The following is a 22,271-nucleotide window of genomic DNA, read 5'->3' as shown; positions in this document are numbered from 1 at the left end:
GCTAATGATGACTCGGACTCGACTCGGAAACTCCTTGGGTGACTCGGACTTGGACTCGGACTCGACTACGACTCTCCCTAGTTGACTCGGACTCGAAGAATAGTGACTCGAGAGTAACTTAGACTCGTGAAATGGTGACTTGACTACAACACTGAGTCAAACTACACAATATACCTAAGAATTAAAATGAAAACACTCAAGTAAAGTACAACTACCTCAAAATGTTACTTTAGTATAGTAGTGGAAAAAATGTACTTAGTTACTTCCCACCTCTGTTGGACAATCAAAAGGGAGGGGAAACAGAGACAGGAAGTAAAACAAGACAACCCAGCTAGAAATGTTTCCGTTTCTAGAAGTCAGACCTAGAGACAGCTTCACTCTGGTGCAAAACTGCGTGTGCGAAGCCCACACATTTTTGTTTTAGCATGTGTGTGAGTGGGGAGATTCCCCTTCGATTCTATTGGCTCTAACGGTCAGAAAGAGATGTCCATCACCAAAATCGACCAATGGGTTCCAGAGAAACGGTAAAACCCCCATTTCCACCCAAATCACCTCAGAGGTGGATTTATTTTTGCTAAACCTCTCTAAAAATGTCAAATGTCACTTGTTTTGCATCAATCTTGATACAGAGTACTTGATACAGTATATGTTGTACTTTGGATTACTAAAGCTTTTAGTCTACCTTACCATCATCCAAGGTTAGTTTTCACTGTAAGTAAAAAATAATGTTTGGACGGACACTATAATTTACAGTTTTTTACGATGTTCAATCTACATTTTCTTTAAAAAAAAAAAACCTCTATATTGATTCTGACTCTTCTGCATCCAACTCAGAGGTTTATCATTACTTTGAGAAAAAGATTATTAATTTAACCCTTTTTAGAAGTGAATATGGTCATTTGTTCTGGGAATGTCCTTTTCGAGCTTGAGACCTGAAAAACAGGCTCAGGGCTCAACGGGTTAAGAGCTGCCGACATAAATGGATGCGGTGCTTCCCTGACCATCAAATACCGCCACCGATGGGAATACATTGCAATCAGTTGAAAGCTCTTTTCGTCTGTTTATGAAGCTAAAGGAGCCTCGGCGCGTCCCAACTGGACGCCAAAGGACCCTGACCAAGCGTCGCTCCTGGACGTTTAGGGAGTGAGAGTGTGTTGGGATGAACAGCTCGTCCCATTCAGAGGCAGGTGCAGATTCAAGCAGTGCATGCCAAAAAAGCCGTCCAAATACGGTATAAACATTTGGGCAAACTGTGATGTAATATCATCCTACGCCTGGAGACTGCAGGTGTATACAAGCAAAGCAGCTGGCAGTTCTTCTGAAGTCAACCAGGGGATGAGGGTGGTCCTGGAGATGACAGAGGGGCTCCAAGGACACATGTCGAGCTGTGACAATTTTTTTTCACGTCCTTCGGACTGGCTGAGGGGCTGCTCAGGTGAAAACTGGCCCTTGTTCAATCATTGAGCAATCTAGGGACCTAATAATAACAATAATCAAATATTCATTGAAATGTATCTTTTGAAAATTATTCTAGTTTTTTGTTCTTTTCAATAAAAAAGTTTTTCAACAAACTGGCATTTAAAGGGTTCAAATCCCCAAAATATAATTCATATTGTGTATGTCAGGCTGGAATAGTTTTAAAAGATTTAGTCTTTTAAAGTGGAAATAAATATTAATATATCATATTTGTATAGCAGTTTTTGTGAAGGTGGCATTTTATGGCCTTAGGAACAAATACGTTTTTTTTTTTAAGGGACTCAACATTGTAAAAACTGTCTCCTCTCGGATCAAAGCGTTTTTACACTGAACAGAAGGCCGTAGTGACTGTGACATTACACGGCTCTTGCATAAAATGTAATCAGATTCAGAATACCTTTATTAGTCCCACAGAGGGGACCTTTAAATTGTTACAGCAGAAAAGAGCCAAAGACAGCTTAATATTACCTAAAGCATGCATAAAAAAAGTATTAAAGATTAAAAAAAAGAAATTATCATTTTAAAAAGGTTACACATTTTACAAAATACACATCCTGTAACAGTTCTGAGGATTTAGCATTTGGTATTCAACAACAACAGGTGCTATAGTCTGTGTTGTTGTTTGTGTGCAGGTCTACTACTGGTTATACAGTCTGACTGCTGCAGGAAGGAAGGACCTGCGGTATCTCTCCCTGAGACAATTACAATTGAGTAAGTGTTAATTGATTGTGTAACATTTTATTTTGGATTTAAAGATGATTAGGCAGGATAGAAATCAACCAGGGTTCTGGATTGCTAACACACATTTTTTTTTTTAATTGCTCAGTTTCTTAGAACACTAAACACAATTCATAAAATCCCACACCCAAAGTGCAAAACACCTCATTAAATTAAGAACTGCACTCAAAACTACATAAACACTTACCAAGTGTAAACTTTTGCACCAAATATAACACACTTCATTCACAATACTAGATTGTTTGACCACCCAGCTACACACTGCTGAGCATCATCTAAAGGACTCTCATCTGTTATGGGCTATGCTCTGTACATAGAGGTTTCTGCAGAGAAAGATTTCTTGAGTATACAGAAATACAGTAAATGAAGAAATACAAATGAGTTGTTGAAAAGAATCACATTTTATTCAAAAATCACATTGTGCAACATGCATCTCAGCACATAGTTACTCTGCTTCGGATCTCTCTAAGTGTGATGCATTGTTTGCCAAAACCCAGTTTGTAGCTGCTGCTTCCTGTGCCTCATTGAACATCCTAAGCCTTCCACCTGCACCTCTTTGTTTCTCAGTCCTTCAGATAAACAACAAAGATATAGTGGTTGGTCAGTGTGTGTGTGTTGCATAACAGTAAGTTTACCACAGTACATTGTGCAGGATTTGTGTAGTTATAGTATGCAACATGCCAACAATTCAATTACAGTAATGAAGTAAATACGTTTCACACAACAGATATAAGCACCGATATATCATGAATTATGCAGAGCTCAGCTAAGAACTGGTAACTACTGTTTTCAAGTCTAAGTGTCCGGATTACAGAGGCAACAGTACATCGGCTTAGATTAGGCTGAACCCTCTGTCCAGCCTCTCATCGTCAAACCATGGTTGATAACGTTTAATTTACAGTAATAGAGAGTATTCTTCTTTGTCCACGTCCTCTCCCTCCAGCTCTACCTCTACCTCTCATTCTTTCTCCTCTCACTCTCACCCTACCTCTTCCTCCTCCTCTCACTCTCACCCCACCTCTTCCTCCTCCTCTTGCTCTTGCTTCCATGTTGGCTTCCATTGTTGCTGTAAGAAAGTACTCACCTGTGGTATTTGTATAGTGCTAACATCCTGATTGATGAGCCAACAATTATGCCATCAGGTATTTGGTCAGGTGGAACGTGTTTCTTGATCATTGGTCCATGTGTGAGGCATTTTGAATGTCAGTGTTTTGAATCAGCTAACACGTGACTTTATGTCAGATTCCTGTGTCTTACGTGGAGAAACGTGTGCAGTGGTTTGCAGAAAGTGCCATGTTGATTTGCAAATTGTGTGAAAAGCTGAAAACGTGTTTAGAGTTTTGGATATTTGAGCCGATGTTTTGCTCTTTGAGTGTCAGTTAAAATAATTGTGCATTATGTAGAATTTTAGTGTGTTAGCAATCGAAAAAAACTGTAACAATATGTCAATTAGTCAGTGTTTCCTGAGAGTGATCATGATAATAATAATAATAATAATGCATTTTATTTATATAGCGCTTTTCACAACTCAAAGATGATTTACAATAATGAGGGAGGGTAGACAAACAAGGACAGGCAAACAAGTAAGTATAGTAAAATAAAAATAAATAAATAAATAAAAAATAAAATAAATAAAAAAATAAATAAAATAAAAAGGCAGTCAAGAGGAAGTTGATTGAGAGGGGGGGGCTTATGGGTAGACAGCAGAGTTCCCGTTAGCCGGTAATTACCGGACTACGACCGGTACAATATCAAAGTGTCCGTTCAAAATAATTTCCGTTTAGCGCAATACCACATCAGTTGCGCAACTTGCGCCACTTATGTGACAGACAAGAAGAGTATGTGACAGACAAGAATAGTCAATTCTAATGTCTAACACTTAATGTGGAGAAAGAGATGTCCTGTATGGGTTGATTGTGCGTTGATCTGTTGGTAATGCCTCGGGGTTCCGGTGGGCATGTAAACAAATGCATAATGCTGCGCTATACTTTGTGGCCTCACTCGGTTGCATAGCGACACTTATTGTTTAGGTGTCTTTTAATAAGCAGAGTCCTACCATTAGCTAGAACTAGCTAGATCTGATCGATATGGACATAAACGCGAGTGAAGTCTAATCTGACGGGAGAGATAGATCAGCTGCTGCTGCTGACGAGTCGACACGCAGCTCTGCATGATCACATGCAGCGGTGAGCGGAACAAAACACACACTTCAGGTTAGAATATCACACGTAGCTATTTTAATTACCTCTCAAATTACCGTAACTAGTTATAGATATGTTTAGTTTTACTGTCGGGTCACTCATTAGTGATCCACGAGCTGCATGACACTGACGGGCTGTCAGGAGAGGGAGAGTGCTCCGTTTATTATTCCCGTGTTATTGTAAATTATTGTTCACTTTTGGATAATGTAGTTAATCTACTATAATTAGTTTGTTTAATATCGAATCATATCAATAAATAACAAAGAAGACCTTTGACCGGCACTTTTTTCATTTAGTCCGGAAGATTTAAACTTTAACGGACATGTTGACCGGCAAAAAAAATTTCTGGTAGACAGAGTTGAAAAGATGTGTTTTGAGGCGGAACTGAAAGACTGTGAGGGACTCAGAGTCACGGAGATCTTGGGGGAAGGAATTCCAGAGCCTAGGAGCTGCCACTGAGAAGGCTCTGTCCCCAAAGCTGCAGAGTGTGGATGTGGGAATGGATAGGAGTCCGGCTGCGGTGGATCTGAGGGACCGTGGGGGTTGATAAGGAGTGAGAAGGTTTGTGAGATAAGGGGGGGCCAGATGGTGGAAGGAAATGAAGGCATGGATTAGTCGTTCTGCTGCGGGGCGGGTGAGAGAGGGTAGGATTTTTGCAATATTGCGGAGGTGGAAAAATGAGGTTTTGACTGTTTGGCGGATGTGAGGTTTGAGGGAGAGGGTGGGGTCAAAGATTACACCAAGGTTGCGTGCCTCATTGGAGGGGGAAACAATGGTACCATCGATGGTGAGTGTTATGTTAGAGAACTTGCTGAGGGTGGATTTGGAGCCGATTAGGAGGAGTTCTGTTTTGTTGCTGTTCAGTTTGAGGAGGTTATGTTGCATCCAAGTTTTAATAGCTGTCAGACAGGCATCAATGTGGGTAAGGGGTGGGTTATGGAGGGATTTGGTGCTGAGGTATATCTGAGTGTCATCAGCATAGCAGTGTAAGTCCAGGTTGAAGTGGCGGAGTATCTGACCGAGGGGGAGGATGTAAATAATGAAGAGGAGGGGGCCAAGTACTGATCCTTGAGGAACGCCTTGGGTGACTGAAGCTGTGGTTGGGGAGGGAGATGAAGTGGGATCGTTCAATGAGGTAGGACTGGAGCCGTCTGAGTGCAATACCTTCAATACCAATGTCCCTGAGTCGGGTGAGCAGGATGTTGTGGCTCACGGTATCAAAGGCTGCACTCAGGTCGAGGAGGATGAGAATATTGAGGGAACCAGTGTCAGCAGAGGTGAGGAGGTCAGTGAGGACTTTGACGAGTGCAGTTTCTGTACTGTGGTGAGGACGAAATCCAGACTGAAGGGGTTCATGAAGCTGGTTGGTTTGGAGATGGCAGTGAATTTGATTGGCTACAATGCGTTCAAGTGTTTTTGAGAGGAATGGTAGGTTAGAGATGGGGCGGTAATTAGTGAGGGAGGAGGGATCAAGACCAGGTTTTTTGAGGATTGGAGTAACGGCAGCAGTTTTGAAGGCAGAGGGGACGGTTCCATGGGACAGTGAGGAGTTGAAAAGGTTAGCAAGATAGGGGCAGAGGACAGGGAGGCAGGACTTCAGGAGAGGAGTGGGTAGAGGGTCAAGGGAGTAGGTTGTGGGATTTGAGGAACCGATCAGATGGAGTATTTCAAGTGGGGTAACCCGGTTGAACTGGGAGAGGCGGCGCTGGGGAGGAGGAGTCAGGAGGTCAAGGGAGATGGGGGGAGAAATGGTAGCGGTGGAGGTTGGGGGAGATGCTTGTATATCAGATGGAGCTGAGAAGGAGTGGTTAATGGCGTTAATTTTGTCTGCGAAAAACTGGAGGAATGAGCTGCAAGTAGCGGAAGTAGAAGTAGGGAGGTTATCAGCACGGGGTTTGAAGAGCTTGTTGATTGTGGAGAAGAGGGTCCTGGGGTTACGGGAGGGGTCAGTGAAGATGTTGGAGAGGTAAGCAGATTTAGTGGCAATAAGAGCATCTCTGTATGCATTGAGATGGAGTTTGTAGCTAATGCAATGGACTGTGAGGGATGATTTCTTTGAAAGACGTTCAAGTTGGCGGCCTCGCAGTGCGGGTGTGAACCAGGGTGAGGAGGTCTTGAAAGTAACAGTTTTATTTTTGAGGAGGGCTAAAGTGTTGAGGGAGGTGAGTAGGGTGGAGTTGAGGTGGTTGAGCAGATCATCAGGTGAGCTGAGGGTTGCGTCCAGGGGGAGATTAGACGATAGCAGTTGATGATAGGAAGCAGGCTCTGCTGGTGATCTGCTCATGTGTCCCTGAAGAGGCACCCGGGACTTGTATCACAGTTCGTTCTTGTTTTCCTTCCTTCTGCCGAACAGAGCTCTCAGAAGTCTTGCCAGAGCTAGGAACAGACCCATGACACCCATAGCCAAGAGCGCACCCAGAGCGACCACTTTGGCGGTTTCTTTTGCCTTACGCACCTGTACAGGGGAACAACAGACACTTGTATGTTAGTGAGCCAACTGCTTTTAATATTCAAAACGCTGTTCCTTTTGATGCAGTGTTAAATTACATCTACATGCGGCAAACATTTACTTTATTGGGTTTAACTTTATTTATTTTTATTCTGTGTTTTTTATATTTTTATTTTACTATGTATTCTTTAAAATGGTTCATACATTTGGTTGAACTTACATTTTTTTATTTAAATGTATGGTTATACCATAGGACTTAAGGTTCAGAGACAGCTGGACAAATCTGTCTGTCTGTCTGTCTGTCTGTCTGTCTGTCTGTCTGTCTGTCTGTCTGTCTGTCTGTCTGTCTGTCCGAACACTCTTGTAAAAGAAGAACAAGAAAGTTCAAAACCTTTCGAAGCTTCTGCAGTTTATGATTTGCTTGAACATGCTACAAATTCTGATTTTTCTTTACTTCGTTTTAATTCAGTGGTTTGCATTTTCTATCTTGTGTTATGTATGTATTCTATTTTAGATTGTTTTATTTCGGTTTAAATGTGGGTGTTTTTGATACTGTTATTATCAATAGTTACATCCCTCTCTACTTGTCCTTGTTGTAAAGCTCTTTGTGCTGCATCCCTTGTGTGATGTATATACAAACAGTTTGTTGTTATTGTTATTCCAAATATCAACTAACCTAAGACAACACATAATGTTGTTATGCTGTCGAGGGCGTTTTATAGATTTTGTATTTCCCCAACATGATAAATTGTTTATGTGAAAACATTTTGTGTTATTTATTTTTCAGGGAGATTTCTTTAGTCCATTATTTGTATAAAGCAAACACAATTACTGTATTTATGTTTGGTTTATAAAGATAATTCTTTTTACTCCAGCCCCCTCTTCAAAAAAGGGTCTTAACTGACCTGCCGGGACTCTGCTTTTCCGTAGCGCAGCTCGGTGGCAAAGTGCTCACAGTTCTTTCTAAGGACGCAGTACGGCACCTCTGTACCGACCAAAGCATAGGCGTTCGTCACAATGATGTGCGCCGGGCGGGGCTCGTACTCCTCATCCAGGCTGTTGTTGATTTTCCACTTGTTGGTTCCCACCACAACCCGTAGCTTGTCTTTCTTCACCAAGGCCTTCTCATGGGGAACAGCTATCATACTGTTGGCACTGTCACCCGTAACCTCGGCTATGAACAAAAAGGAAAAGAGAGAAAAATAGATGTGCACTAAATACTGTAAGATATTTTGTGTGTGTGTGTGTGTGTGTGTGTGTGTGTGTGTGTGTGTGTGTGTGTGTGTGTGTGTGTGTGTGTGTGTGTGTGTGTGTGTGTGTGTGTGTGTGTGTGTGTGTGTGTGTGTGTGTGTGTGTGTGTGTGTGTGTGTGTGTGTGTGTGTGTGTGTGTGTGACTCACAGGCTGCCCACATACACAGCCCAGTGCTGATAGGGTCCCTTGAAGATCTCAATCAAATCCCCAATCTCTGGGTTTTTATCGTACTTGGATTAAAACAGACAGAACAAATGTTTGACTTTGCAACAGATTTTTTTTGGCAACAACTGCAGTTCATTGTGATATGAAAGGACCCTCCGTGCTAAACTAAGATCAGATAAGACTTGTATTGAGCTAAAAAAATACAGCTCTTTCGACACACACTATACACTATGCATAATGACACATCATTGCATAAGAGAACACAAAGCACATTTTAAAAAAAAAACTACGGTTTCATTATGTATTTTCTGATTAAGTGATTATTTCTTTACCTCCGCCATTATTTCACCTGGTTTCCACTGCTTTGTTTTCGTAGGTTACTTGCAGCACCTGTAGGGCAAATTAGTAAACTTTAGTAAAACTGCTTCATTCTCCCTTTAGTGAAAAAGTATCAATTACAAATAATCAAAATCCTTTAAGTAACTAGGACAATATTGCTTTCCAAATAAAATAAAAATATGTATGTAAAGTGTCCCAAAATCGTACTAAAGTACAATTTCTTTGAGTAAATGTACTTCACTACAATACAGTACAGCACTTTTATAGCACAAAGCATTATTATTAACATAGAATCACATTTCATGAATGAATGAAATAGGAATGATGAATTTAATGCTGCATAATGTAATATATCAATAGATAATGTGTGACATTAAATATACATTAATATTCACACCTGACCAAGCTAAAGCTACAGTCAAACATTTTTTTTTACCATAAGTCTTATGGTAAAATCCTATCTTTGTGAAGGTTATCATTTAAAAAATAGGAAGCTTTTAAAAGAGGCATCTTCTTTTTCAGTTGTTCATCATTTTTGAAATTGGAGGCTGTAATTTGAGTTGCAGTTGATCAGAATCAGAAACAGGTTTATTGCCAAGTAGGTTTACACATACCAGGAATTTGTATCCTTGGTGTTTGTGGTGCATAGGCCTACATACACACTGTTAATGACAGTATACTGAAAGTTGTTGTGGAGCCCACACCCAGTGACGCAAACATGTGTCAGTAGGCCACAACGTCATTCACTTCAACAGCACCATACACTACAGCCTCCAAAACGATGATAATGTTAAAACATCTGTTAAGGTTAATATAAGATTCATAAAGGTCAAATGATTGAGGAACTGTTGTTTTATACTGTCATAGTTTTAACTTTATAATAAACCGACGAGCTTGTAAATGGACCATTTATTGTCAAAATATCCCAACAAGTATTTGTCATGACGGAAAGTGTGTGTGTCCCCCCCCCCTGTCTTTTTAGATGCTAACGCTTGAAAATAAATCATTTAAATGTCACTGTAATAAGAGGAATAAATAGAGGATAAAAGATCATTCCGTTTCGTTTTTACGTTTTGGCAAACAAAATAAGCCACGACACAGCGAGGCAGCCTAAAGCTGCATACAAACTACACTGTGTAGAGCTTTAAAACACGCAGCATCACGATAACAGAGCCTCGACCGACATGACAGTACACTTTGTGAATATTATTTTACTGAAACACAGTGTTCTTACCTTTAAATGTAAGCTTGGGTTTATGTCAGAGGCGACGTCCGAACCAAACCGATACTGAAAGAGTTCATTAGCAGCTTTGCACTCCGCCCGTTTCCCCTCCAGCTCCTGAATCCTCATCTCCTCCCGTTTCTCAGCTCCTTCCTCATCTCCTCCCGTTTCTCAGCTCCTTCCTCATCTCCTCCCGTTTCTTCTTGGGCAGCTCGGCCTTGCTGAGACCTGGTTCACAATGAAGAGAGACAGTCAGTGGTGTAGGCCTAGTGGGCGTTGGACGCGGGGGTAGCCTACGCCGTACCCCCACTTATTTGAAGCATGATTTCTTTTTTTAATAGTCTAGTATCTAAAATCATTGCCAATGTTATCAGTTGCAAGCGTGTGTTTGTTGTAATAATGACGAAAACATAATAGGCAGATTTCACAGTAATTATAATTAAAACGTAGCTCAAGCTTTTATGCAACTTGATTTGAAGCGTGTGTGTGAGGGGCAGAATCGTGTGGGTGACCAGGTGTCCCGCACTGTGCGGGACTGCACACACAGCATTTTTATTATTTGTCCCGCGTCCCACACATTGAGACTATGTCCCGCATTTGAGTGATAGTCGCGCAGAAAGGCCGGATCGGTTCGCTGACAGCCGGCACCGCCCTTTATTATTATATTGTCTAAACGGCATCATGAAAATTGCGCTGACAAGCGACACATTGATTGATATGACTGCGATTAAATCAGCATATACTTCTGCCAGGGGATGCCACCCCTCAACATCTCCTGCCACCCTCTTGCCACCACATGAATATTTTTCTAGATCCACCAGTAGGCTATATTTTTCGTTTCGTTTATTTAATAAGTTAATTTCAGGACAACTTTGGGAATTTTGTTTGTTTGTTTTGAGATTTAAATAGATTTTGAAAGTGGAGATAGAGAGAGAGAAGCAGCGCTGTCTGCTTAGTTGTAATACTGTATAGCTCAAGCCTTTATGCAATTTAGCCCTATACATTGTTTATGTTACTTATATGCAGGGGTGCACACAACTTTCTCAGTGAGGTACTCGGATGAGTACCTGGAGTCAGTGTGTGGTACTCCAACTTCTGGCTCCCCTCAAAGTTGCAACAAAGCGTTTTGATCAGCTGTTTTAGCGCAGTGCTGCTGTACAGACCGACGTTAACAGCAGCCCTGTCTGTGCACACGGAAACCGACTCTGTCGTCCGGTGATCTAACCGCCTTCTGGAAAAGCTTCACAAGTACGTCGGTACGCAAATGGGCTTTGTGACACAAGTGACGGTACGCATTTCAGATTGTTGCCGCGCATGCGTACCTGCGTACCACTTATGTGCACCCCTGCTTATATGCCTGTGTGTCCATGGTTTTGAGTCTGTGTGTGTTGATCGCAGCGCCGTCTGCTTTTTGCAGTACAGTAACTAAAGTAGGACTAAGAATACCGGTAGTTTTTTGTAGACCTGTCTGCCCGTTTTGTGAGTGCACTGCGCGCGTGCGCATTTGTAGCATTGTTTGGGATGACCTAATTTCAATACCGTCCGCCGTCCTCTTTGAGAAACATACACAACGCAGACAGACACCGCTCACAAAAGTATCAGATAGGCTTCAATCTAATCTTGATTGTCTATAATTAACTATAACAAATATCGGGGTTTTAAAACTACGTTTATATATGTAGGCTGCTTATTTTTACGGTTTGCATGAGGTGGTCCGCGAAAATCCTTGATAATAAATAGTGGTCCGCATAAACAAAAAGTTTGAGAACCCCTGCTCTACGACATACCATCCAACCTCCTCAATAAACTCCAACATATCCAGAACTCTGCTGCCCGCCTCCTCACCCGCTCCCGCTCCCGCTCCCACATCACTCCCGTAGCCTCCTACTCCAGAACCTCCACTGGGTCCCCGTCCGTCAAAGAATCGACTTCAAAGTCCTCCTGATTACCCCCCCCCCCCCCCCCCCCCCTACCTGACAGACCTGCTGCACCACCACACCCCTTCCCGCTGCCTCCGCTCATCATAAGCCAACATCCTATCCATCCCCACCCGCATCAATCACCGGACCTGGGGGGACAGAGCCTTCTCCGTCGCTGACCCCTCACTGGGACTCACTCCCTCAACCCATCAGAGACTGCACTGACCTAACCTCCTACAAAACACGTACAAAAACTCACCTCTTCAATCTGGCTTTTAATGTGCGATTGTTTTTGTATTATTTGACTTTAACTTTATATATTTATTTGTTGTTCTTTTCTTTTCACTATATCTGTAAAGCGTCTTTGAGCACCTGTAAAACCGCTAACAAAATGTATCTATTATTAATTATAATTATTCACATACTGTGCTGTAAACACCATAATTTGACAAGCTTTGGTGTCTTAACTGTTATTGGTTTATCTGTGTTCATTTTCTAACAACGCAAAAAACCTTAATCAAGTGCTGGCGTGGTTCCATGCATGTCGCATTGTATTCTTGCATTTAAGGTTGCAGCCATTCAAAGTGTGGCATCTTTGGTTTGATTATTTAACCCATAATGGCATCAAGTTACAGTTAGAGTTACATTTGGAGGAAATATAAAGAGAACAGTTGCAGAGTCAAGTTAGATATGTGGCTTTAGTTTCCTTCCTAAGAAAAAAAAGTGAAGGTGCAACAAGACCAAAATAACATAGTATTTGTTAACCAAATTCCTCGCCTATGGCATTTGCGTTTTGGCAGTGGGAACATTTAAATATGCTTGCGCAACAACATCTCTCATTATTTACAGCAAAGCAGAAGTGGCATATCACCGACTTTATAGCAGCTGATCCAAAGCATCAAGAGCAAAACCATCCCAACATTTACAGAACTACTGATTTGAGGAAACAGCTGAACGATGAGGTGAGTATCTGCTTCTGAATTATATATCACTGTAAGAATATATAATGAGTATCATAAGGATTTATTGAATGTCTTATTGAGTTCAAGGGTACTAGCAGCATCTGAAAATATAAATCTGAATATAAATGTTTCCAAACCCTCTCTTCATTCTACACCTTTTCTATTCTATATTTCTTTTTAATTTCCTTTCTTAGAGGTTTCAAGTTTCAAGGCTCAAGGTTTGGATATTGTCATTCTACAACTCTGGGTTACCCAACAAAATGAAAGCTCTAGTCCCTGCATGCTGAACAAGAAAGAAACAAAATATTGTTATGAGCTCTCATCTCAAACAGTCATCACCTTAAACCCAAAGTGAACGCAGCGCCTGTTTTCCCTCTGTCTGAGTTCTGGGGCTTCCTTTATAAACGGTGCGTACGTTCAAAAAATGGCGTACGCCAGTTTCTACGCAATCTTTGTGATTTATAAAAAACAAACTTGACGGGAAAACATGCGGTCCTCCACGCAAACTCTAACCCATGTACGCACTAAGCAAAAAAACGGGAGAGACGAGAAACTGCGACACTGTTGGCAGAAGGAAGAATGGAGAGAAATATGTGGAAATAATACCATAAATAAAATGTTACCTCTCATTTATCATATATGAAGAATTCATTTTCCCAAATTGATTAAAGCCAATCTTAAAATGATTTAACAAATGCCTGTTTGAGACTCCTCAGTGCTCACAAAAACATAACTGGGAGAAATAAATAAATATGTATTATTTAAAACCACCTTGAATATGTTGTTAATGTTATGAAATGTTTTCTCATAAATGATGCGGTAAGCAGGAGGACAGAATTACGTCTAAACTAACACCGTTTTGCATTTCTATAGGTTGTAGATACGAGCATGGTTTTATATACTATCACGTTTAATCGTGTTTTATGCCGTTTGCCAAGACTTGATAAGTCGCTCCTAAAACACAGGATGTATGGAAACTAAGAGCACCATATGTGATAAATTGTACAGCTAATTGTTGTGACTCGACAGATATGTTAGGTGTAGTTATGTTTTTACTCTAGTTTTGTGTTTTGATCTTGTCACTTCCTGTTTTTATTTTGAAAGTAATCTTTTCCTGTCATCCCAGATCACACATTTCCTGCCTTTGTGTGTTTCCCGCCCTTGAGATTGCTTGGCCCCGCCCTGATTGTTTTCACCTGTGCCCATCCCCCTCACCTATGTATAGCCCTGGTGTTTCTTTGTTCCTTTGTCAGTTCGTTATGTTTCATGTCGTGAGAACCTGGGCCTTTTTTTACTCCTGATACCTACCTTGAGATTTAGACCTTTTGCCAAGTGAGTTTTTGTGTTGCTCTACAACTTAGCTTTGGCTATTTAACTGCTTTCTATTTTTTGAAAGTACGATTTAGTTTTTGTTATTAAAGAACATTCTATTTTTGGACAACTGTCTTCGAGTCCTGCTTTTGGGTCCTGCGTCCTGTGTCTCGGTTCATAACACTAATATAACACAACACATTAGTTGTATTTCCTTTAACTGGTGGATTATGGATATATAGTTGCTGATGCAAAAGCTGGAACACAAACCACCAAATACAAAAACATAATTTAGATCCAGTCGTCATGACTCCACTCCGGAGGGATTCCAGATCATTTCTTAGAGTTTCTCATTAAGGGGGGGTTCTCCTGTCCCCGGTACAAACACACTGCCTGAGGAAGGCTATGTGTATTTATTTTGTCATGAACCTTTTTCGGACCACTTATTTATTTATTTTGGTGATGATCCGACCTCCATGCTGCTACTCTGTTCAAACTGCATCCACCAAACAATATGATTTATCTCCACCTCCCCAAAATAACCAAAATCTGACACGGTGTGAGATGTCTTTTTAGCTGTTCTGTCGTCATTTCCTGCGATCTTCTTCATGCAGTCAGTCAAAATGAATGAATGAATGAATGGGCGTTTCTTTGACTATTTATAGGCAAATATGGGCGTTACGTGAAGCCCGCAAAAGCTGCACCGCATTTCGAGTCGATTGTGATTTATAAAGAGAAACCGGCGTAGGAAGTGCCGTATGCACTTTCCTCGCCGGTACGCGATGTTTGGTTAATCGAAAAATGTCGGCCCCTGGCCTCCACAGGGATCTTCCCTGACAACCTTTAATATATCCATGAACACGATTTCTAATTTCAGTCGCCAAAGGAGATTGTCCAATTCAGGTCCCTGATAAGTTTGTCTCTTCTATTTGGAGACAATGTGGTTCTGTTGGCAGACCATGGTGTCCAGCAATCATTGGGCCCTTAGCAGCTGAGTGTGAAGCAGTCAGGATGAGAGTCAGTACCTTGAAGTCTGAAGCCATGGGTCTATGCCAGAAAACGCTGGAATGCTCCCTCCGAGTTGTGAGGTAGTGAAGGAGTTAAAAAATGTTTGCTAATGGGCAAGAGGTAAAGTAGAGTGTGAGATTGACAGGCAGATTGAAACAGAAGCAGCAGTAATGCATGTGTTGTGTTGGTGAAGGGGGAGTTGAGCCCGAAGGCAAGTCTCCCATTTACCAATCGTTCTTCGTTCCAACCCTCACTTATGAGGATCTTCATGGATTAAGTGAAATGGATAATTTACTATCCACCTCTTCAGTGTTTTTTGCTCCATTCCTTCCTTCTATTCTCCCTTCCTCTAAATTAGTTAAACAGTGTGTATTCAAATGTTGCACACTTCAGAGGCATTTTGCCTGTGCTGGATTCTCTTGTCCCATATGTGAAACCCATTGTAACAAAACTGGGTGTACGGATTGATCGTGATTTGAACTGGACAAACAGATCAATTCTGTGGTAAAATCCAGCTTTTTTCAGCTAAGAATTTGAGCAACGGTCAAGCCTTTCCTTTCTTTTAATGACTTTGAGTGATTAATACATTGTTTTATATCCACTAAACTGGATTACTGCAATGCTCTGTACATTGGAGTAAGCAAGGCTTCCCTGTCACGCCTACAGCTGGTCCAGAATGCTGCTGCGCGCCTCCTTACAAGGACAGGCAGGCGTGAACATATTACGCCTGTACTCTCCTCGTTACATTGGCTACCAATAAATTTTAGAATACAATTTAAAATGTACTGTTTGCATACAAAGCCCTAAACGGTTTAGCCCCACCGTACCTGGCAGATCTTTTAAAACCATACACACCCACACTGAGGTCTGCTGACAGACTCCTTCTGGTCGTCCCAAAATCAAGGTTAAAGCAGCGAGGAGCCTTTGCTGTTGCAGCTCCAAAATTATGGAACGAATTGCCCCTCAGGGTTAGACTTGCTCCAACGCTGCCGGTTTTTAAACCTCATTTAAAAACCAACTTATTTTCCCTGGCATTTACATACCAGGAAACAGGTTTTTACGTTTTGAGTTATTCAGTCTGTGGCTTCTGATCTGGTTTCATTGTCTCGTGTTTTACATTTGTTTCATGTCCTGTCTGTTTTTTATGTATTAATGCTATGTTTTTTTGTACAGTTGTTGATGTACAGCACTTTGATCAACTCTGTAGTTTTTAAATGTGCTATAGAAATAAAGTGGATTGGATCGGATTTTGTATTAAACTATTCGGGATGTTTTTTAATATTTTTTAATTTTATTTTTTGTATTAGTGCTGCTGAAACACTGGTGTCCAGACTGGAGGCCCTGCAGTGCCACTTCACCTGGGACCTTGACCTCAGCAGGTCCTTACTTTCACGTTGTAGGGACAACTTGTTAGACATTGGTACAGATAATGGAAACAGATGGCTGGGTCACATCTACAACCTGCGAGGGTTCATTCAGTACAAGCTGGGATCCAATAAAGACGCCCAAAGTTTCTTCAACAAGGCTACAGAGGCTTTCAGCCAGATAAAAAATGCAGATGAGGGCCCCTGGTTGGTGGTGAACTACGGGAACCTGGCTTGGCTGCACCACCACCTGGGAGACCAAGCACAGAGCGAGGCCTACCTGTCAAAGGTCGACGACCTGAATACAAAATACCCATCTCCATCCCAGGAGGAGCTCCACCCAGAGATCTACGCTGAAAAAGCCTATACGCTGATGACGTTTAACGGCGACATAAACCTGGTTGCAGATTACTTCCAGAGAGCCATCGAGATGCAGCCGGACGTGGTGGAGTGGAACAGCTGGCATGTCTTAGCGTTATTGTATGCTTCTAATTACTGCAGCACAGGGCTGGATGATGACATCTTTAAGAAAATGAGAATTGCCCAAGAACAGGATCCAGAGAACTTGTACCTTGCTGCTCACTTCCTTTGTCAACGTGCTGAGAGAGGAGAAAGTGTTAAAGATGAAGCACGTGAGTTAGCCACAAAGGTTTTGAGAAGTCCTGTCGGCAGCTACAGTGGTTTAAAACCATTGCTATGGGTTTACAGAACATATATATCTGATGATGAGGCCATTGATTTGGCAGAAGAGGCTCTGAAGAACCATCCGGATGAGCGTTATCTGAAGAGACGTGCTGCTCTCTGCTACCAAAAGAGGCTCCTTCACAATAAAAGTCCCCCAACGAAAAGCATGATAGACAGAGCAGTCAGTCTCCATCAGGAGGTGATTGCTCTTTACCCTGATTCTCCACTTATGAGGAAAATAGACCTTGCCGCGATATACGCACGCACGTCACATGATGGTCAGGCTAAAGCCGAGCAGATATATCAGGAACTGCTAAAAAGTGATCTGGAACCTCCAGGCCAACAGGTGCTTTTCAACTGCTACGCAAAATATTTCCATTTCCAAAAACAGGATTGCAAAATGTCAATACGATATCACATGAAGGCAGCAAAGATACAGCACCAATCCTTCTTTCGTAAGGACAGCATCAAAGTTCTGGAGATCATTAGAGACAAAGGCAGGGACAGGATGTGTGGAGAAATAAGAGAGTTTCTGGCAAACCTGCAAGAGCCATAGTGTTCTTAACAGCTCAGGGAGAACAATCAGAGAAAAACATAGGTATTGCACTACCTACAAATAATCTTATTGATTGAGCTGTGTACTTTAAAGGCAGTTTTAACAAGTGTCTGCATATAATTATTAGACAGAGGCTATTTAAAGATATATCTAAAAGCTTATACTTATGTACTGAAAAACTGTCAGCAGTAGTTATCTCGATTTAGGAAACAAGCCAAATCCTTTATAACACTGGTTGTTGACATGTTGTTTTAATTAATTATGTGTATGTATTCCTTGTGCACTGTTCCTTCTAGAAAAATACTCTATGACCTATGAAATGTGCTTTGCCTTAAGCTTTTATTTGTGTTATATAAAAATGTGTGATTGGTATTTCAATATATTATGGATGTATAACCTCAATAGTATTGCATGATGCAACTGGTTGTATGTCAAGAGTGCCTCTATACTGTAAAAAAACAATAAAAATGCATTGTGTAAATCAAGACATGTACTTGTTTTTGGTTTCCTGGTTGCTTTAGGGTTAACCCTTTCATGCATGAATTATGAAAACGTCAGTCAGGATTTGTTTACCAAGTGTTCTTATTACTCTTGGGGCATTACAAACAAGATTTGAACATTAGTTTTTTTATCTAGATTTTTCAAATTTTGAAAATAAATGTTTTATATGTCCACTCAGGTGGTCAGTATGCGTCTAAGTTTGAACTGAAGACATGTACATTTTGAAAAAATTATAAATAAAGATGTGCAAACTTAAAATTACATTATAATGACATAAGTATATTGATTTACGGCCCAAAAAGATATTGCAGATGAAGTATTTTCAAGAACAACAGTAGCAGTGACAGTATGAAGTGTAGTGACGTCCACTTTAGTGGACAGGTGATTAGTCATATTTTCCTGCAAACATAAAATCAATACTTTGACAATTTATGAATTATATGATTCCTTATGTGTTACTTGATGTCACTAACATTGTTATACCTGCAGGGGGCGCTTTCAATAAAAGGATTGGCAAGATATCGACGAGTGATTCGGTCCATCTGGCTTTCTGTCGTCTATCTTGGTTTAGAGAAATGTATCATGCACTTACACTGACTTTCCACTGAGTGGCAGTGTATGGGATGATGCAATACACAAGTTATTGAGCCGTTTCCGCTCTACATCCTGAACTCCTCCCTTCGATGCAATGCACTTCCGTATTGGCGGACTGGGTTTGTTTTACTAGCTAGCTCCGTTGTGCCGACAAAGCACTGATATCGCAGAGACAAAGAGGATATAACAATTACAACATGAAGAAAAGTGGTTCGGGAACTACGTGTGCGGTAGTTGGTTGCAATCACTCGAGAAAGCACCTGAACGAGTGGTTAGATAGAGAGTGCTACGACCACAAACCAGCACCCAGCACCCAGCCATGTTGTTCATTAAATACAGATAAACACAACAAATACTGCATGCATTGTATTTTTTAATATTATATATGAATATTTTCATAGTGATGTAATTGTGTGGGCTGCTTTTATATTTTAATTTGTAATACCTGTTAGGATTAAACATGTGATCTTTCTTGTTGAAGCCATTTCTTTAGTTTCCTCTCAACAATTAATTAATTCAGTGTTATTTATGTACAGTATGAGCTTAATATGAATGATGAACTGTGTTAAAAGAAATTGTAGCACTCTAAGGAACGTATGAAATGCAATAATGCAATAACAGTGCAATAATGAAATTAAATTACATCAAACTTTATTTTCACTCAAACAGTACAGGCACATATGATATATTGCACAGCATAAAGAGATCATGTAAATTGTGCATTATGTAAACAACAGACAACTGTTGGCTCCTGTGGGCATGACCTAAATAAGGCAGTTTATTTTGGTTTTATGCTGGGCCACGTCGTCATGTTATCCTCCCAGTTTTGCACTGAATTCGGGTGGGGGAGAGTAACGCCATCTCCAGTCAAAGAAGTAGAATCGTGTTCCCAAGCTAGCATCACTGTTAGCATCGAAATCGCTGTGTTTACACCAGTGCCCGTCTGACTGTTTACATCGGTTTACACCGACAGACGCTGTGCAAAAGACTTCCGGCGGAAATGAAGTGCATTTGTGTAGTGTCATGGCGCTACCCGTGTTTTGGCGCGTAAACTTGTCTATAGGGCAGGGGTTTTCAAAGTGTTGGTCGGTGATCCTCCCCTCAGAGAACATAAGAACAGCCGCAACCCCCCCCTCCCAATTATTATTGCTGTTATTATTATTATTATTATTATTATTGTTGTTGTTGTTGTTGCTATAATGCAGGGGTATTCAATTGCATTTCAAAGAGGTCCAGTAAGAGAAAATGTAATTAAATGATCTGTTTTCGCTGTCTACCTTCCGCCATTTGAAATTACTCCGACTGTTTCTCTCCTCTTCGTCTCTGTGTGTGTGTTTGAATCTATCGTGCTGACTGCACCGATTTGATTGGCTGAGTAGCGTCACCTCCTTAAAACATTAAACAATAACTTTTTTAAACCTTTTTATTTTTATGTTTTAAACATATTGTATAAAACTCCCCCACTACTTGGACTATTCCTTGCACCCCTCAAGAATAAGCCCGAATGGTCTCAACCATATTGCATCAGTAACGTGCACCTGTTATTATAACAAGATCGCAAGGACGCTGGTAGCGATCGGAAAATTGAGTGTTGTTCAGTTTGTGTGTTGTGGAACATGCGTGTCCGTGCATGAAAATATACCACACACCCAATTACAATTGCATGTTCAATTCACTACCCTGGAAGTTAATACAGTTGTTAAAGTTGGAATAGCCTGTGGACAGCCCTTCTTCCTTGCATGTCAGTCGCCGACACCTTCTTACAGAGGACAGGCAAATCTAGCTGCAGCACGACCCGTATATTTCCGCACGCCGTGTTCTCAAGACATATATTTTTTTAACATTTTCAACATGGTGGATAAATCCTTATATGCTCCCGGCAACACACTGAGCGTCAACTTTGCCTCCTTATTACACTCACCCCTACTTTAGTGGGAACAATGAGTCTGCGTCTTTGATGCACACACGAATAAACGCAGATCATCCTCTGGCTGCAGCCTTTACCGGTACTTGCTTTTGATCAAAGTCAATGCGGAAAACCTGCACTCACACAGGTAGGTGGAGGGGAAGGGAATGAGCACTTTTACAGCCTTTTTGGCGAGGTGGGGGAACTCACTATCCACAGACAGCCACAACTGGGCAAGTGTCACTTTACTCGTCTTTTTCTCGTTCCTTTGTGTCTCACGCTGCGCCTCCCCTGAAGCTCTCTGGCGCCCCCCAGGGGAGGCGCGCCTCACACTTTGAAAACCGCTGCAATAGGGTCCTATGTAGTGGCTGATGTACAACTATGCCATCAAAATCCATATACATATACAAGAAAACACCTTTTGAATAGTTGTCCACTGTAGTGACCTCTATTCGTGAAATACATGCATACGCTATAGAACATGTAGAAGTACTGCACACAAGGTGCCTAAATGTTCCACTTTGAAGTCAACAAGGATGAGCAATAAACACAACCAGCTGTATGACAATTTCCCCCAGGGATAATGGGTGATGAATGACAGTGCTCCTATAAAAGAAGATGAACTTTTATGTTAAAATAAGTTTTTGTTTTTTTAGTTCAGCAGTACCCTGTCAACAGGAAGTGGTATCCAAACAGTAACCTGGTTACAGCAGTAGATGGCAGCAGCAGAGCGTCATGGTGCCGGTGTCTCCAACAGCTGTTCATTCTGACACTGCAGACAGCTGCTGCTCATTATCTAAATGAGTTTGAAATAACGTGCATTACAACTGAACTTTTCCATTTCATATTAACTAATTTACATATCACCATGCACTGTCTCTTTCTATGAATCCTATATGTGTCACAGGGGAAGTGAATCATAAAAGCTGTTCCAAATAAATACAAAAAAATGGAGGAGCAGGCTGGGTCAACAAAAAGAAAAGTAGTTATCAACAACGAGTAACAAACTGGGTAGACTTGGAGGACATAGGAGACGAGGGAAATCCAAGATTACAGAGAGGGAACCAGGAACCAAACTATGGAAACACTGACGAAGAACTGACAGAGAACACGGGGGAAAACAGGCATGTATACACAAAAGACTAATCACCAAGACAACAGCTGGGGAGGGCATGCAAAACCCAAGGTGTAGCACGTGTAAAGAATTGCACAACAGAGGTGGAAGAAGTACTCAAATATTGTACTTAAGTAAAAGCAGAAGAACCAGTGTAGGAATACTCTGTTCAACACATATATCCACAAAGATTAATACACGAAGACTTGTGACTCTGAATTGACTTGGACTCTTCTTGGGTGACTCCGACTTGGCTCGGACTCGAACACAGGTAATGATGACTCGGACTCGACTCTGAAACTCCTTGGGTGACTCTGACTTGGCTCGGACTCGAACACAGGTAATGATGTCTCGGACTCGACTCGGAAACTCCTTGGGTGACTCTGACTTGGCTCGGACTCGAACACAGCTAATGATGACTCGGACTCGACTCGGAAACTCCTTGGGTCACTCGGACTTGGACTCGGACTCGACTACGACTCTCCCTAGTTGACTCTGACTTGGCTCGGA

The 22,271-nt window shown here is 41.4% G+C and overlaps 2 protein-coding genes across 2 annotated transcripts; one reads left to right on the top strand and one right to left on the bottom strand.

Moving 5' to 3' along the window:
* The first annotated feature begins 1,312 nt into the window (after positions 1-1,312).
* On the top strand, positions 1,313-18,131 carry LOC307035438 (interferon-induced protein with tetratricopeptide repeats 1-like). Its single transcript, XM_079674737.1, has 3 exons — positions 1,313-1,323; positions 12,609-12,723; positions 16,350-18,131. Exons 2-3 carry the CDS (start codon positions 12,719-12,721, stop codon positions 17,644-17,646), a joined length of 1,302 nt encoding a protein of 433 aa, XP_079530863.1. The 5' UTR covers positions 1,313-1,323; positions 12,609-12,718; the 3' UTR covers positions 17,647-18,131.
* LOC307034960 (phospholipase A and acyltransferase 4-like) lies at positions 2,650-9,971 on the bottom strand (the record flags this gene model as incomplete). The annotated part of the gene is made up of 4 exons (XM_079673884.1): positions 2,650-2,783; positions 7,860-8,038; positions 8,271-8,346; positions 9,855-9,971. The coding sequence occupies 4 exons, from the start codon at positions 9,969-9,971 to the stop codon at positions 2,778-2,780; spliced, it is 378 nt and encodes a 125-aa protein (XP_079530010.1). The 3' UTR covers positions 2,650-2,777.
* Positions 18,132-22,271: the final 4,140 nt, after the last annotated feature.

Source organism: Notothenia rossii, assembly GCF_949606895.1.
Source record: "Notothenia rossii genome assembly, chromosome: 4".
NCBI classification, from domain to species: Eukaryota; Metazoa; Chordata; class Actinopteri; order Perciformes; family Nototheniidae; genus Notothenia; species Notothenia rossii.
The sequence above is the reverse complement of the archived record's forward strand: the minus strand, read 5'-3'. Positions and strand labels throughout refer to the sequence as shown.